Source organism: Malassezia globosa (genome assembly GCF_000181695.2).
Source record: "Malassezia globosa CBS 7966 chromosome Unknown mgl_sf_1.1, whole genome shotgun sequence".
NCBI classification, from domain to species: domain Eukaryota; kingdom Fungi; phylum Basidiomycota; class Malasseziomycetes; order Malasseziales; family Malasseziaceae; genus Malassezia; species Malassezia globosa.
The window spans coordinates 1-13,108 of NW_001849874.1; the positions used below are offsets into that span (position 1 = coordinate 1).

Below are 13,108 nucleotides of genomic sequence, written 5' to 3' on the forward strand. Positions count from 1 at the left end.
GTGAACTCGTTGTTGCAACCGTTTTCGAATGTTTCGGCAATCAGCTTAGCTGGCTCCATGTTGTGTGAAGATAGAGAAGCGGGACTTGAACCGAGCGCATTTTAAATCTACGCCCTCTGTCACATGGCAAGAGCCGAATTCCCGCATCGTTCCGGGACGGACCAATGAGCCTGAATAGGTTCCTATTGGCTGATGAAGTAAACGTAGCGATGAGCGCTGCCCAATCACAATGGATTCACGTGCGAGAAACGGATCTGTCGAAAGAGACGCGAGGGCGGCGATTTCCACATGGAGCGCTATCATTGCATGCATAGATTGGCGCCCTGCCGCACAGTAGAAGGGACATAACACGCACACATGCACTGCCTCTATGAACCAAGATGGCTGTTTGGTGGAAACCAGGACGATTAGTACCTCTTGGTTTTATGCCTGTTCTATCAGATCCTGTGCGAAGAATTCTTCATGTTTGGACATGAAAGCCACTAGTGCGTGGCATCTGGAACAGTAGCTGAAGCCCGATGGTGACTATGCACATTTTTCTGGAGCCCAACTGTCTCCTGTGCATTGGCTCCCTCAAAAGGCCGAGAGGCTACTGTGCTAAGCTCACGAAGCCGCATCAGTATAACCAATCGAACTAACCTCGTAAATCGAACATTTGGGCGAAAGTATACGGCATGCGAGCGTCTAATTAATGTAGAAGCTCAATGACAAAAGACGTCTCGTATATTTCACGACTGGCTTCACGTCCCATACGACCAGCTAACTAAATCTTCGTTTAATCCGCTTTGTGATGATCGTTTCAGTCACGCGTTGCTCCTAACCACCGCGTTATGAATCTCAACACGCTTGGCTCATGAAACGGTACATTTTACTGATTAGTTCCGCTCTAAACTTCGTTAGATTTCATTCCACTAAGCTATATGAGATATGCAGACGGGTATAGTCGGTGTCATGAGTACTGCCACTATCCGAAGCGCAGTTTCTGCGTCTTCTGATGTGACGTGTCATGATTACACAATATATGTGAGGGGCACATTACGTTAAAGCATTCTTGCCCACCTCAGGCGAGTTTATTTACGCTAATATATGTCAGTGGGATTCGTGATATTGACTTACAAGGAAAGAGATACCGATTTGAAAGGACAGGCACCGAGTCTGTTGGTGTTCGAGACACCGTCATTGCACACAACCATACATATGAACTTTAAAGCAGCGAAAGGGGGCCTGCGTGTTATAGAAGGCAAATTTATTAAGCTTCTATGGATGGTCAATTTTAACTATGAATGTTTCCGAAATACAATGGTGAATCGTTCTCATTCGTTTAAGGCAATTCTACTCATACATTGTCCATGAATTATGCAGTGCATTTCTTTTAGGGTGAGGTTCCAGCATTTGTACGATTTCTATTTTTAGATTAAGTACATCGATTAACTTGCACAAATTAGGTTACTGGCGCGATCGCGTGACCATCTAGCATGTTTAGAACAGATTTACCCCAAGGCACCTGGAACAATTTGTCCACGAGCTTGTGATGTTCAATAAAACTTACCCTTTTTTTGGACCGAGTTCTTACTGTGTTGAAAGTGGGCACCTGCAGACTTGGCACGCAAATGATATCCGATAAATGAAAAGAGACAAAATGGATTGGCTCTAAATTCACAATACCGGAGTGACCTGGCGCATTCGAGCAAACATTGACTGTTTCTCTGCAGCGGGTATGTGCACGAGTAAGTCCAATCGTGAACTTTTGGTTCGGACCAGCCGATGTGCACCGCCTGTTTATTTAAATAAATGAGAGAGCTGTGTATGACATGTCCAGTATCCCAGGCACAATGAAAGGATATGCTATGATCAAGATCGGCGAAACTGGGTGGGTAGAAAAGCCCCGCCCAACATGTGGGCCCATGGACGCGATCTTGCGTCCCCTGGCCGTAGCACCTTGCACCTCAGATACGCATACGGTTTGGAAAGGATCTATCGGCGAAAGGCACAACATGGTGCTTGGTCACGAGGGCTGTGGCGTTGTAGAGGAAGTTGGTTCTCAAGTCAAAGACTTCAAAGTTGGTGATCGTGTGATGGTTGCGGCCGTCACGCCTGACTGGTGCTCTGTGGAAGCCCAAGGCGGCTACTCGATGCACTCCGGTGGCATGCTTTCAGGATGCATGTATTCGAACCTGAAAGACGGACTTCTTGCGGAATATGTTCATGTAAACCAAGCGGATGCCAATCTGGCGCACCTTCCGAAGAACATTTCAACAGCTGAAGCCTGCATGCTGTCAGATATGGTACCTACAGGCTTTCATGGTGTCGAACTAGCGGATGTGCAATTTGGTGACAAGGTTTTAGTTGTCGGTATTGGACCGGTAGGACTCATGTCTGTTGCAGGATGCAAGCTCCGGGGCGCATCACAGATTATTGCTGTCGGATCACGCCCAGTGTGCCGGGAAACGGCCAAATACTATGGAGCGACTGACATCATCTCTTACAAAGAAGGTCCCATTGACAAACATGTCTTGGAGCTGACAAACGGGGAGGGTGTCGATAAAGCGATTGTTGCAGGTGGTGGTGTTGAGACATTTGAGCCAGTGATCAAATGCCTAAAACCAGGCGGGAAGGTTGGTAACGTGAACTACCTTGCATCGGGTGACTACGTGAACATTCCAAGGGTTGAGTGGGGAGTCGGTATGGGACACAAGCAGATCGTTGGCGGTTTGATGCCGGGAGGCAGGCGCCGTCTCGAAAAGCTTGCAAGCTTGATCACGTATGGAAGACTGGATGTGAAACCCTTGATAACGCACCGGTTCGACGGCTTTGAGCACATGGAAGATGCACTGTTGCTTATGAAAGACAAGCCAGAAGATCTCATTAAGCCAGTTGTAATATTATCGGAATAGACCGAGTAGTCATGAAGCATTTCCTTTTATGAATACGACATCCATCTGCTTGTCACTTTCGGGCACTCTCAAGTGTACATAATATGTCTAGATGTGAGTGCTAGATTTTGTCTTCAACGACGGACAGTCTGTGGCATCTTTGTACCCCTTAGTCTTTCGAACCAATCGTGCGCAGTGACAGTTTTGTCTGCGGGTCAATGTAGGTGCACTTCGCCTGTGGTGGTATCACAAAATTAGATCTCCACCAGGGCCAAGTGCCATTGTGATTCAGCATCTGAAAGTTCGCTCAGGTGTCACTACATCTCCACTTCCGATACATGCCCAAGGTTAAGCGCGAGGTGAGTGAAGACTCCTCATGTGACAAGCGGCGTCGTGGAAAGGCCCATAAAGGTGGCGACCCCTTCACTTTAATCTCTCAGCATAATCTGAAATCCCAGGGCGCAATTGATCCACCCTCATTCTACCGGGAACGACTATCTTCATCGCAAGGCGATGGAACAACTTTATCCTCACTCAGATTATTTATGAATGACATGATTTCTCGTGTCGATCTTCCACATCAATCATTACTATGGCGCATAGACTGGAATCCACCCATGGTTCTCTGGGATGCTTGTCCAAATTGGAGCCCGGCAGATTCAGCTCACGAAGCTACTCCTTTAAAACTCTATGTTCAATCATATGAACAAAAACAAGCTATGTCCTTGCAACCGCTAACATCAACGGCAACGATAGATCCATCAAATTCATCTCATCTCATTCACATGTTCGACGCAGGTGGACACATCTATGACCTTGACTGGGCTCCATGCACAAATTCGTCCATCCAATGGCTTGCAGTTGCCTGCGGAAATAAGGACGCTCACACACGCGTGAAATATGGGTGCTGTGGCTCAATACAGCTCTGGTCATATGATACTAACATCTCTATGAAACATGTCCACACAATCAAATTAGATGATGGTGAACCTCTTCAAATAAGTTGGAGACCTGGTGCTCCGGCTGCCTCTACAATCGGCACCCTGGCAGCCTCCATGGACAATGGCGATATTGTCATACTAGATGTTCCTAAGACTGAAGCGAGTTGCTTGTATCTCTCTCCGCGTACCACTTTACGCGTCCCAAATTCTCGCTGCTATAGTTTGGCTTGGGGTGGTAATGCCCGCTTGGCCGCGGGATGTTCAAAAGGCCAGGTCGTCGTTTGGGACTTGGATGAAAGTGATTCACCAATGATAAATGTTTCTGTGCATGATACTCTAGTATGTGCTTTAAGTTGGCAAATGCTACCCCCTCTGGATCTCCTCGGCACGCCGAATTTGTCCGCTCGCCCGCATATCCTTCTCACTGTTGGTTGGGATGGCTCAGAACATATCACAGACATTTATGACGTTTACTCAACAACTCGTTATGGTCATAGCCGTGAGCCTCGGTACGCTACTGTTTGGGCCCCATGGAATGGCGCATGGATCATGGATTTTGGTGACAATCAGTTTGGAACAGTCTCTCTTCGGACACACGATATTGGCCGTCATCACATGCTTGGGATTCATCACGGACGCATAATCTCTCTGGCGGCATCTGCTTTTCATCCCTACATCGCGTCGGGTTCTGCGGATGGATCTGTAAACATCACCAATGCACTGAATGTGTCGAAACGTAAAGCCATGGAAGAAGGTGGTCGTCTTGTTCACAAACGCTTTCGACTCATTCAAAACGATGCTAACACTTACACTATCCGCCACGGCTTTTATCCAGAAGGCGTCTTGCCAAGATCACAGACCCAAAAATCGGCTCCCCTTTCCATCGATCGCTGGGACCCCTCCGTTTGCATAACAAGTGTCGCATGGTGCCCAAACGATGGTCATAGCCTTCTTCTTGCCTCAGGAACAGGCATCGGTCTCGTACGTGTGGAATGGATCGAAGCTCCTTTGTCTATGAACGAGTAATACGTACAACAAATTGAACTGCTCGAATGGCCGCCCGCCATGTCCGTGTTTTAGGAGATGCTAGTGGGACGGATGCTGGCACGTATCGTTTCAGCGTTGGGGTGAGAGCATCTAAATGAGTACTGATGCGTTCAGTGAGCCATTGTTGTGATCGCAAGGCTTTCCCCAAGTATGCCTTTTGAAATATCAACGCACGGCATTGTTCTTCAAGAGCCCATATTTTCGGCTCCCACTCTCGAACAATGTCTGCCACGTATGACTTCACCAATTTTGCGCATTCTTGTTCCATATGGCTAGCACGGTATGCCAGCATATCTTCTTTTTCCTGCAGAGCCTTAACATCTGTGCCATACTGCTCCGTTTCTGCACGCACTTCCCGCAATCTTCGCTCAAACACATTGAGTTGCTCCATAATTTCGCGGCGCTCAGTCCACAGATGGTGCTTTTCTCCTCGAAGCCGCCCTAGTTCGGCATGCTGTTCTGCAAGTAAATGTTTCAACGAAGATAGCTGAGATAGATGCTCGTCAATCTGCGCTTCGCATTCAGTGCGCGCTTGCCGTGCTTCGTCCGCAGACGCAGAAGCTTGGTCGCATCGATGGTTTGCTGAGCGAAGCTGTTCTTCTAAGAGCAACTGCTGCTGCTGAGCCTGTTGTTGTAATGCATGTGCTTTTGCTACTTCTTGCTGTGCTTTGAACAGGCTTCGTTCAAGTGTTATGTTCGTTTGCGGTATTTCCCTTCGCATAGCTTCGAGTTCTTTGCATTGTTCTGATCGCTGCTGTAAATGCAACTTGACTTGCTCCAATTCATCTATTGTAGATGCAAGTCGTGTTTCAATACGTAACTTACTTGCATTTGCCTCTGAAGATTGCGACAAAGCTGTGTCTAGTTGTACGCGTGCACCGTGAAGTTCTTCTGTCAATGAGCGCACCGTTGTTTGCAGATTTCTGAGGTCAGAGGCTACACTGGACACATCACGTGTTGTTGAGGCAGACGTAATGGACCGTCGCAAAGACTCCATAGTCTGGACTCGACTTGGTGTGGAATGGCGCCAGGACGCATTGCTGTGACTGTGCATAAACGACGAATTGGGTCGCGAGGAATCAGGATAAGAAACGTTATTTTGCGGTATATGAGTCTGAAGTTCTGTCACACATTCTTGTAGTGCCTGTACATCATGCACACTTAACGCATGCTGAACTTTTTGAATGAATGCATTATGTTCTGAAGGGGTATCGATAAGGGAAGATTCATGTGCGGCATGCTCTTCTGACTGCTTTTGTGCCGCCGATTCCAAGTCGTGGATCCGTTTCATTAGCATTGAACGATCCTTGTTCACACTTTCATCACGTTTTTGAAGAATCTTCATCAGCTCTTCACATTGCATTTTAAGCATTTCATTTTCTTGCGTGAGACGCTCATTGACCTGGTGCTGATAATTAATCAGCCGTTGCGGATCAATGTGATTTTGTTGCGCATTTGAAGTCGAAGACATTAGCCGCGCTACTGAAGATTCTTCCGTCAAATCAGAAATTGTTGACGCTGGACGATTTATATCATCTTGAGTCTGTACATGGAGCAATCGCCTTGAAGAATCTTCAGTCGATAGAGAATGTTGAAGATTGGTATGTGATAAAGACTTAGACGCTCGTGCTGCTGTGAACGCTAATCTCCCAGGAGCTGGCGGATGTACAGGCGTCGTAGCACCCGAGACTGAAGGTGGTGATGGCGTGGATACTGTGGTGATAGACTTAGTCGGATGAGTTTGACCTTGCAGCCCAGGGGATAGATTAGGTGCTCGAGAAACCGACGGAGACGTCGGCATAGACATCGATGACGAAGATTGATCCTGTCGTGTGAGCTCCTCATACAACAAGTGTACTTACGCTTTCTAACTCTTTTGTCTCGCATGATGCGAGAACGGGTGCTTTCGATTCTCCCTGTGACATAAAATCATCATCAGCGCTGGGAAGTTCTCTGTGACTTGACTCTGATATCTCCAACTCTTGTTCGTGTTTGGGTGAAAGTCGAAGAGAGTCTGATTCGTCTAATAAACGTTCATCAAGTTGTTGCAACTCATCAGACACTTGGTCGGTTTGCCCAGTAGAATTGGAAACAGATACATCATTCATGTGCTCTTGGAAACCAGGGTTTGTCTCAACTGGATCATTTGTAGCAGGTGAACGAAGCAGACCTGTTACGTCTGACGTAGAATGGGTCATAGATGCACGCCGGCTCATACCAGGCAGGGAAAGATCGTCCGAATCATCTTGGAAAAGCTCTTGATCAATCCTATTTTCGATTTTAGAGGAGAGGTCAAATGAGATATTCATGGTTCCTCACCTCCGGTGCACACACTGCACCACGTATTGTTTAGCCTGCTTGAAATTTATCGAAAATGGCGTATTGTTAACAGGCAACGCGCCACACAGAACACACGACGCGAGTGGAGTTTTGGTCACGTGACAAATCAATCCCTTACTGATTTTATTGAATCTTCGACATGACCGGATTAATATCATGCCCGTTGTCAATTGGAAGGCTGATACTCCTCTGAGAACGACTCCAAGCAGAAGTTCCAAGCACCAAACTAGTAACAGCGACGAAGAAAGTGTAATTTCGAGCGCCGCTAATTGCCAAGATAATATTGCTGAAAATTCTCTTTCTCCATGGTCACAATCAAGTATTGAGGCCGCTCGTTGGAATAGTTTGATTATTTGGCAACGAGGAAAGCGTGGCGCACAATGGGATGCTGGTACAGGCGTGTTCGTATTCTGCTTAATACTCACCCGTTCGCAGATGGCAAGTACCGCGAGGCAGCTTCCAATATTACGCTTATGACATGACGCGTCCGTACGGCTAGGATCAGTATCAGGGTCGTGAGGCATCCAAGTTGCAGTAGATACCCATTTTATTTCATTTAAGTACTTTCAAGTAAAAAAGATTCGTCTGAAGTTGATTTTGGTCGCAAGCGCAAAAGAGAACTTTGCCCGCACCCCGAGTCGAACGAGGGATCTCTCCATGCACTTATTAGTACAAGTGGAGTGCGTTAACCACTGCGCCATACGGGCCCGCGACGATTATTTTCAGAAAAATATCGTAAATGAAGACAAACTCCTCATTTCACTGTTTGGCTACGTTTCATTTAAGGTTTCAGCTGTGTGATGGTTCTTTCTTGGGCCATTCAATCATGGACGAGGCGGCGACATTTAACGATATTCGTCAAAAAATTCTTTCTCGCGGTTATCACAAAACACCATTATGTTTAGATGGACTGAGTGAACAAAGAAAAGTTGTCGTTATCAAGGTCTTAGGGGCTCTGTTGACGGAACGAGATGAGGAAGTAGAGCTGCGTGAAAGGCTGCTCATGCGGAACAAGGAACTAGAGCAATCGTTGGAGCGCACAAAAAAGTCTCTTCGCCGCGACAAGTTACTAACTAGTGAGCTGGAAACAAAACTTCTTGCTTCCCAGTCTGAAACCAAGAATGCTAGAACTATGCTCGCAGATGAACAGCTCGCTCACCGCGGGACAAAAGACCAACTTTTGCGCACACGAAAACAGTTCAATCAAATCCAACAGGCGAGCTCCAAATATCGTGCCGCGACGGAACGTCAGACAGAGCGCCTAAAGGAGCGTATGACCACATTATCTCATGCAAGTCTAAAAACTCTTGTTCCTGATATTCGCATTGCTAGTCCGGCATTTGTTGCACGAGCCAACACTGACCCAGCACATCCGGGGGAAAAGCAGATACTTGAAATTGAGAAATATAACACAGCCTTGCTCGAGACATCAACTGCATTAAAACAGCTTGCGCTCGATGCTTTTACTACATTGTACGAAGTGGATATTCGTCTGAAAGACATCATCGACGTTGAGTGCGGAGTCGAAGATCTACCCTTCATGCGGGCACCAGCAGCACAAAAGCCATACTTGGGTACGACATGGGATGATTTAGAACTTCATCAAATGTTTCCTCCTCTTCGCCCGCTCGTGACAGATGATACAGAATACACACATCCTGCCCGACGGCATCTGACCAACCTTGCAGAAAACCTGCAATCGCATGTGGAAAGTCTCTCACATTGGGCAGCTATGAAACACTTCAGATCTGAGCGGTTGGAACATGAACATCAAGAAAAACGTCGAAAAATTGACGGCAACATCAGCTAAATACCATATTTTTTCTTATGCCTCAGTTGGGTCATTAAGTGACATGAGCACCGCTTTGTATGTCTTCTGACCAACTTTTCGCGTCCTTTCGTGTTTTCGGCCGCGATGATAAAGCACGCGTTGGATGAATTTTACAAACTGCAACGCCGGTCCCATAAGGTGCGACTCAAAAACGAAACATGCGACTGTGTTCAATACCACAATGACCAAGAGCTTCCAATGGAAAGACGCTGGAAATTCCACTAGCCCCAGCAGATCGAAAAAGAAGCCCTGCTTTACAAATAAGAAGAACAAAGAGAAACAGGTCAATATCGTAAGAGAAGTCAGAAGCATGGGATTTGTATAAATTGGTTGCCGGAAAGGCGGTCCAACGCTGAATACAGCTGCAACTGTAATGTATTGGAATGATGACACCAAGAAAATAGCCGAATTCTCTGCATTCACCACATTGAGTTGATCAGGATCCATTTTCGGCGGGGTATACCAGGGTTGGCGTCGCGTTAGATAAAATGTAAAAGCCTGGAATGCAGAACAGATTATTACTTGGCCAATCATCGACAATAACACCTTCTTAGACAAAAGGTTCGCAGTTGGGCGCTTGGTATGGAGGATAGGGTAAGGCAGGGTCCTTGCCATAGCCACAGCCACAGGAAGAATAATGAACAAATCAATGTACAAGAATTGAAAATCGCCGAGTGAGCTTGCAAGGTTGTATAATATGGTAATACTGGTGAACTGGATCAAACTGTACAGTGCCATGTATTTGAAACAGCTAAAGCTTGTGACAAGCGCTGCTCGACCCTCTTTGATTACTTCAATAACACAAGAAATGTCAGGTCTCTGCGATGTAAATGGAGCAGCAACACTTGCTTCTGCTTCCGACAGCGAGATACCAATGTCGGCAGCTTTCAAAGCACCACAGTCATTGGCCCCATCACCGCACATACCCACCGTGTAGCCCAAGTCCTGTAAGCGATCGACCAAATCATGTTTTTCATCAGGCGACATTCGTGCAAAAATTGTGCCTTTTATTAACATGCGTCGTACGAGATCGATAGGGGCATAATCGACCATCCATCGGAAGACATCACCCGTAATAACTAGCTCATAGTCGAGGATATTGTGCTCACCCAAGTCGATGTGCATAGGGTCCGGATTAATTGGTTTCAGAGTGTCCGGATTTAGCTTCATCGCATCGTCATCCGTGCTAGTCCATGTGAGGATAACATCGTTAGGCTGTTCAGGTGATCCTTGCGCAAATGATGGAAGAAATACAGTTGATGAGGCTCCCAAAATGCCACACTCTCGCGCGACACTTACCGCAGTGCGGGGATTGTCTCCCGTCACCATCTTGCAGCCGATGTGGGCATGTCGAAGAGTGGTAATAGCAGGCAATGATCCAGGCTTCAACTTATTCTCAAAGACAATCAAACCCAAAAACTGGAGCTCACTTTCAGCCCGTTCTCTCGGCATTCGCTGAGCTTCGACCCAGTTTAATCCAGGCAAAGATTTCCCTGCACAAGCAACAACCCGGAATCCATGATGAGTGTAATAAGAGAGCAAATCGTCAAAATCATGCGGAAGGGAATTACGGTCACATATCTCGAGGAGAGACTCTGGCGCTCCTTTGACAAATACCTCCATAGAGGTCGAATGCAGTTGTTTGACAATGACACTCATTCGGCGCAAGGCAGACACGAACTCAAATGTTCGAATGACACCAAGCTCCAGCACTTCTTCAGCATTAGGATCACGGATCACATCCTGAGCATCAAAAACGGGGCCATCACGAGGTCGGACCACCGTCTGCACAAGCGCCGGAGAACGATCATATCCTTTCGCCACAGCAAGTGAGTCTATGCCGTCACCTTCATCAATCGTCCATCCGGTATATTCGAACATTTTCACGTCCAGCGGATCTCCAATGACTTCACCATCGACCACTTTCAAGCTGTGGCAAGTCGTCAGTGCATGCAATAACGATAAAGGATTTTCCGGCGAAGTACTCTGAGCTGGTATTTCTTCTGCAGTTTGATGTAGCTCACTAAATTGATCTGTGTTTGGATCCACAGTTCGAGCGCCAAGTACATCCAGTCCATCTTCAGTAAGCGTGCCTGTCTTATCGAAACAAACGACATTCACTTTCCCACCCATGTTTACACGCGTAGGAGAAATACAAAATATACCAAGCCTTCGTAAACGTACAATTGCGAATGCTGTACCAATACTCATAGTAGCTGGTAAAGCCGGTGGCACCACGACAGTCACCAAGTCCAGTACACGAATTGCCAGCGTCTTCCAAGAAATCCCAATTTGAATGAAATTTACTGTATTAAAGCATAACCCCACAAACGCAATCGCTGCTAAAAACCCAATGAACCGGAAAGAATCGCGATAGAATTTGAATCCCATGGGCTTAGGGAAGAGCATGCCGCGAACCAAAGATCCCTTTGTAGTGTGGAAACCTGTGCAGACGACCATTGCCTTGGCAGAAATATCTCCTGGATCAGGCCCACTTACTGCAGGTCGTGTTCTAATAATTTTTGTTCCAGAGAACAAAAAGTGCTTTGCAAGGTGGGACGAAAGATCTGTGCGGGTGGACTGTATAAGATCCACGTCCTGCTCGGATAGTGGCTGCTTACTGATAGGAACGCTTTCTCCAGTAAGCATGCTTTCATTTACGATCGCATCACCACTAAGAAGAATACTGTCAGCAGGAATCATCGTCAAGTTGGGATCAGCCGCATCAAATATATCACCGGGAACAAGGTTACTGCTGTCCAGGTTGACCCATTGATTATTATGCAACACACGCACAGTGCAGACAAATCTGTTCATTTCTCGCATACGTGCAATAGTCTTCTTCGTTTCAATCAAAGTTGAGAGAATACTTCCCACCGAAATGGCTGCAATACAAAATGCGTAATAATAATAATCATCCAAGCTCCAAAGAATGATAGAAACAATTTGGAAAATGTAAAATGGATGTAAGACTTCGCTCACCAACAAATCCAGCGTCGATTTGTCTGCAATTTCGATAACATTTGATCCAAAAAATATTTGTCGTTCACGCTCCAAATCTGAGCTGATACCTTGTCGCATCACATCTGTCGATGTCCAAGCGGCATCACGCCAGTCTCGAATTGTGCGGAAGCGACCCGAGGGAGGATGGAGTAAGAAGCGTGTGTAGCGATATTCGAACATGACCAAATCCACCATGTCCTCTCCATCACCACTGTTCCCATTCTCGTCGGTATCCTCGTACAGCATGCTTTGGGCCTGCGCATGAGTACAGGGTGGCTCTCGAGAGGTAGGAGGAAAAACAGACTTGAGTGGACGTGCGAATGGCACACTAATGAACGACTCTTGACTCAAGTCACCCCACTGATTTTCAACGATCACAAACTCTGCATCGGAAAACTCTGCTTCTTCAAAGACATAGCGAAGACGTGTTCGAGGAAACCATAAACACAAAAGAGCGACCAAACCAAAAGACAAGACACACGCCAAAACATACAATACATAACGCCCGGGTCGAGTACGATAACCAGAGATTCGAATCAACGTGTCTTCATCTGCCAAATAAATCTGTTGCTTGAAGCGGCAAGATTTATCAAGCCAAGGACTGTTCCTCATGGCTTCTTCTGGATGAGCCTCAGTTTGCAGCATTCCCGACACTGGCGGCAAAGTACACTCAGGCATTTGATCCACAGCATGTGGAAAATCCATGAGATGGACGGGCTTCGGGCCCATAGCTGGGTCATCAAATGGCATGTCCTGGCCATCCTCTCGAACATCGTGGCGGTGTTCTATAAATGGGTCACTGTCACCAAACACGTTGGGAATCAGACGATTATGTGGTGAACCCTTTGGTTGACTGCTAAGGCTTGATCGGTCACTCGAATCATTTAACAGATCATCCTCCTCTTCATCCTGATCATCGGCCAAGGCCTCCTCGTCAAGCAAATCCGACGCGTTCTCGTGCCAGACCTCGCCGTTTTCTTGCATGTCCGAGTGAGTTGACTCTTGTTCCGCTTGCTCATTACGAAAAGTCGCAAAGAGTGAGCCGATCAAACTCGAAGAAGCAGGCATAGACG

General features: G+C 46.8%; 5 protein-coding genes across 5 annotated transcripts; 3 read left to right on the top strand and 2 right to left on the bottom strand.

Annotated features, from left to right (window-relative positions):
• Positions 1-1,811: 1,811 nt before the first annotated feature.
• Positions 1,812-2,894, top strand: MGL_0001 (uncharacterized protein; the record flags this gene model as incomplete). Its single annotated transcript, XM_001732174.1, has 1 exon — positions 1,812-2,894. One exon carries the CDS (start codon positions 1,812-1,814, stop codon positions 2,892-2,894), a length of 1,083 nt encoding a protein of 360 aa, XP_001732226.1.
• A 317-nt stretch (positions 2,895-3,211) lies between these two features.
• Positions 3,212-4,840, top strand: MGL_0002 (uncharacterized protein; the record flags this gene model as incomplete). The annotated part of the gene is made up of 1 exon (XM_001732175.1): positions 3,212-4,840. The coding sequence occupies one exon, from the start codon at positions 3,212-3,214 to the stop codon at positions 4,838-4,840; it is 1,629 nt and encodes a 542-aa protein (XP_001732227.1).
• On the bottom strand, positions 4,827-6,668 carry MGL_0003 (uncharacterized protein; the record flags this gene model as incomplete). Its single annotated transcript, XM_001732176.1, has 1 exon — positions 4,827-6,668. The coding sequence occupies one exon, from the start codon at positions 6,666-6,668 to the stop codon at positions 4,827-4,829; it is 1,842 nt and encodes a 613-aa protein (XP_001732228.1).
• Positions 6,669-8,027: 1,359 nt separating this feature from the next.
• Positions 8,028-9,011, top strand: MGL_0004 (uncharacterized protein; the record flags this gene model as incomplete). The annotated part of the gene is made up of 1 exon (XM_001732177.1): positions 8,028-9,011. One exon carries the CDS (start codon positions 8,028-8,030, stop codon positions 9,009-9,011), a length of 984 nt encoding a protein of 327 aa, XP_001732229.1.
• A 15-nt stretch (positions 9,012-9,026) lies between these two features.
• On the bottom strand, positions 9,027-13,019 carry MGL_0005 (uncharacterized protein; the record flags this gene model as incomplete). Its single annotated transcript, XM_001732178.1, has 1 exon — positions 9,027-13,019. The coding sequence occupies one exon, from the start codon at positions 13,017-13,019 to the stop codon at positions 9,027-9,029; it is 3,993 nt and encodes a 1,330-aa protein (XP_001732230.1).
• Between the last annotated feature and the right edge of the window lie 89 nt (positions 13,020-13,108).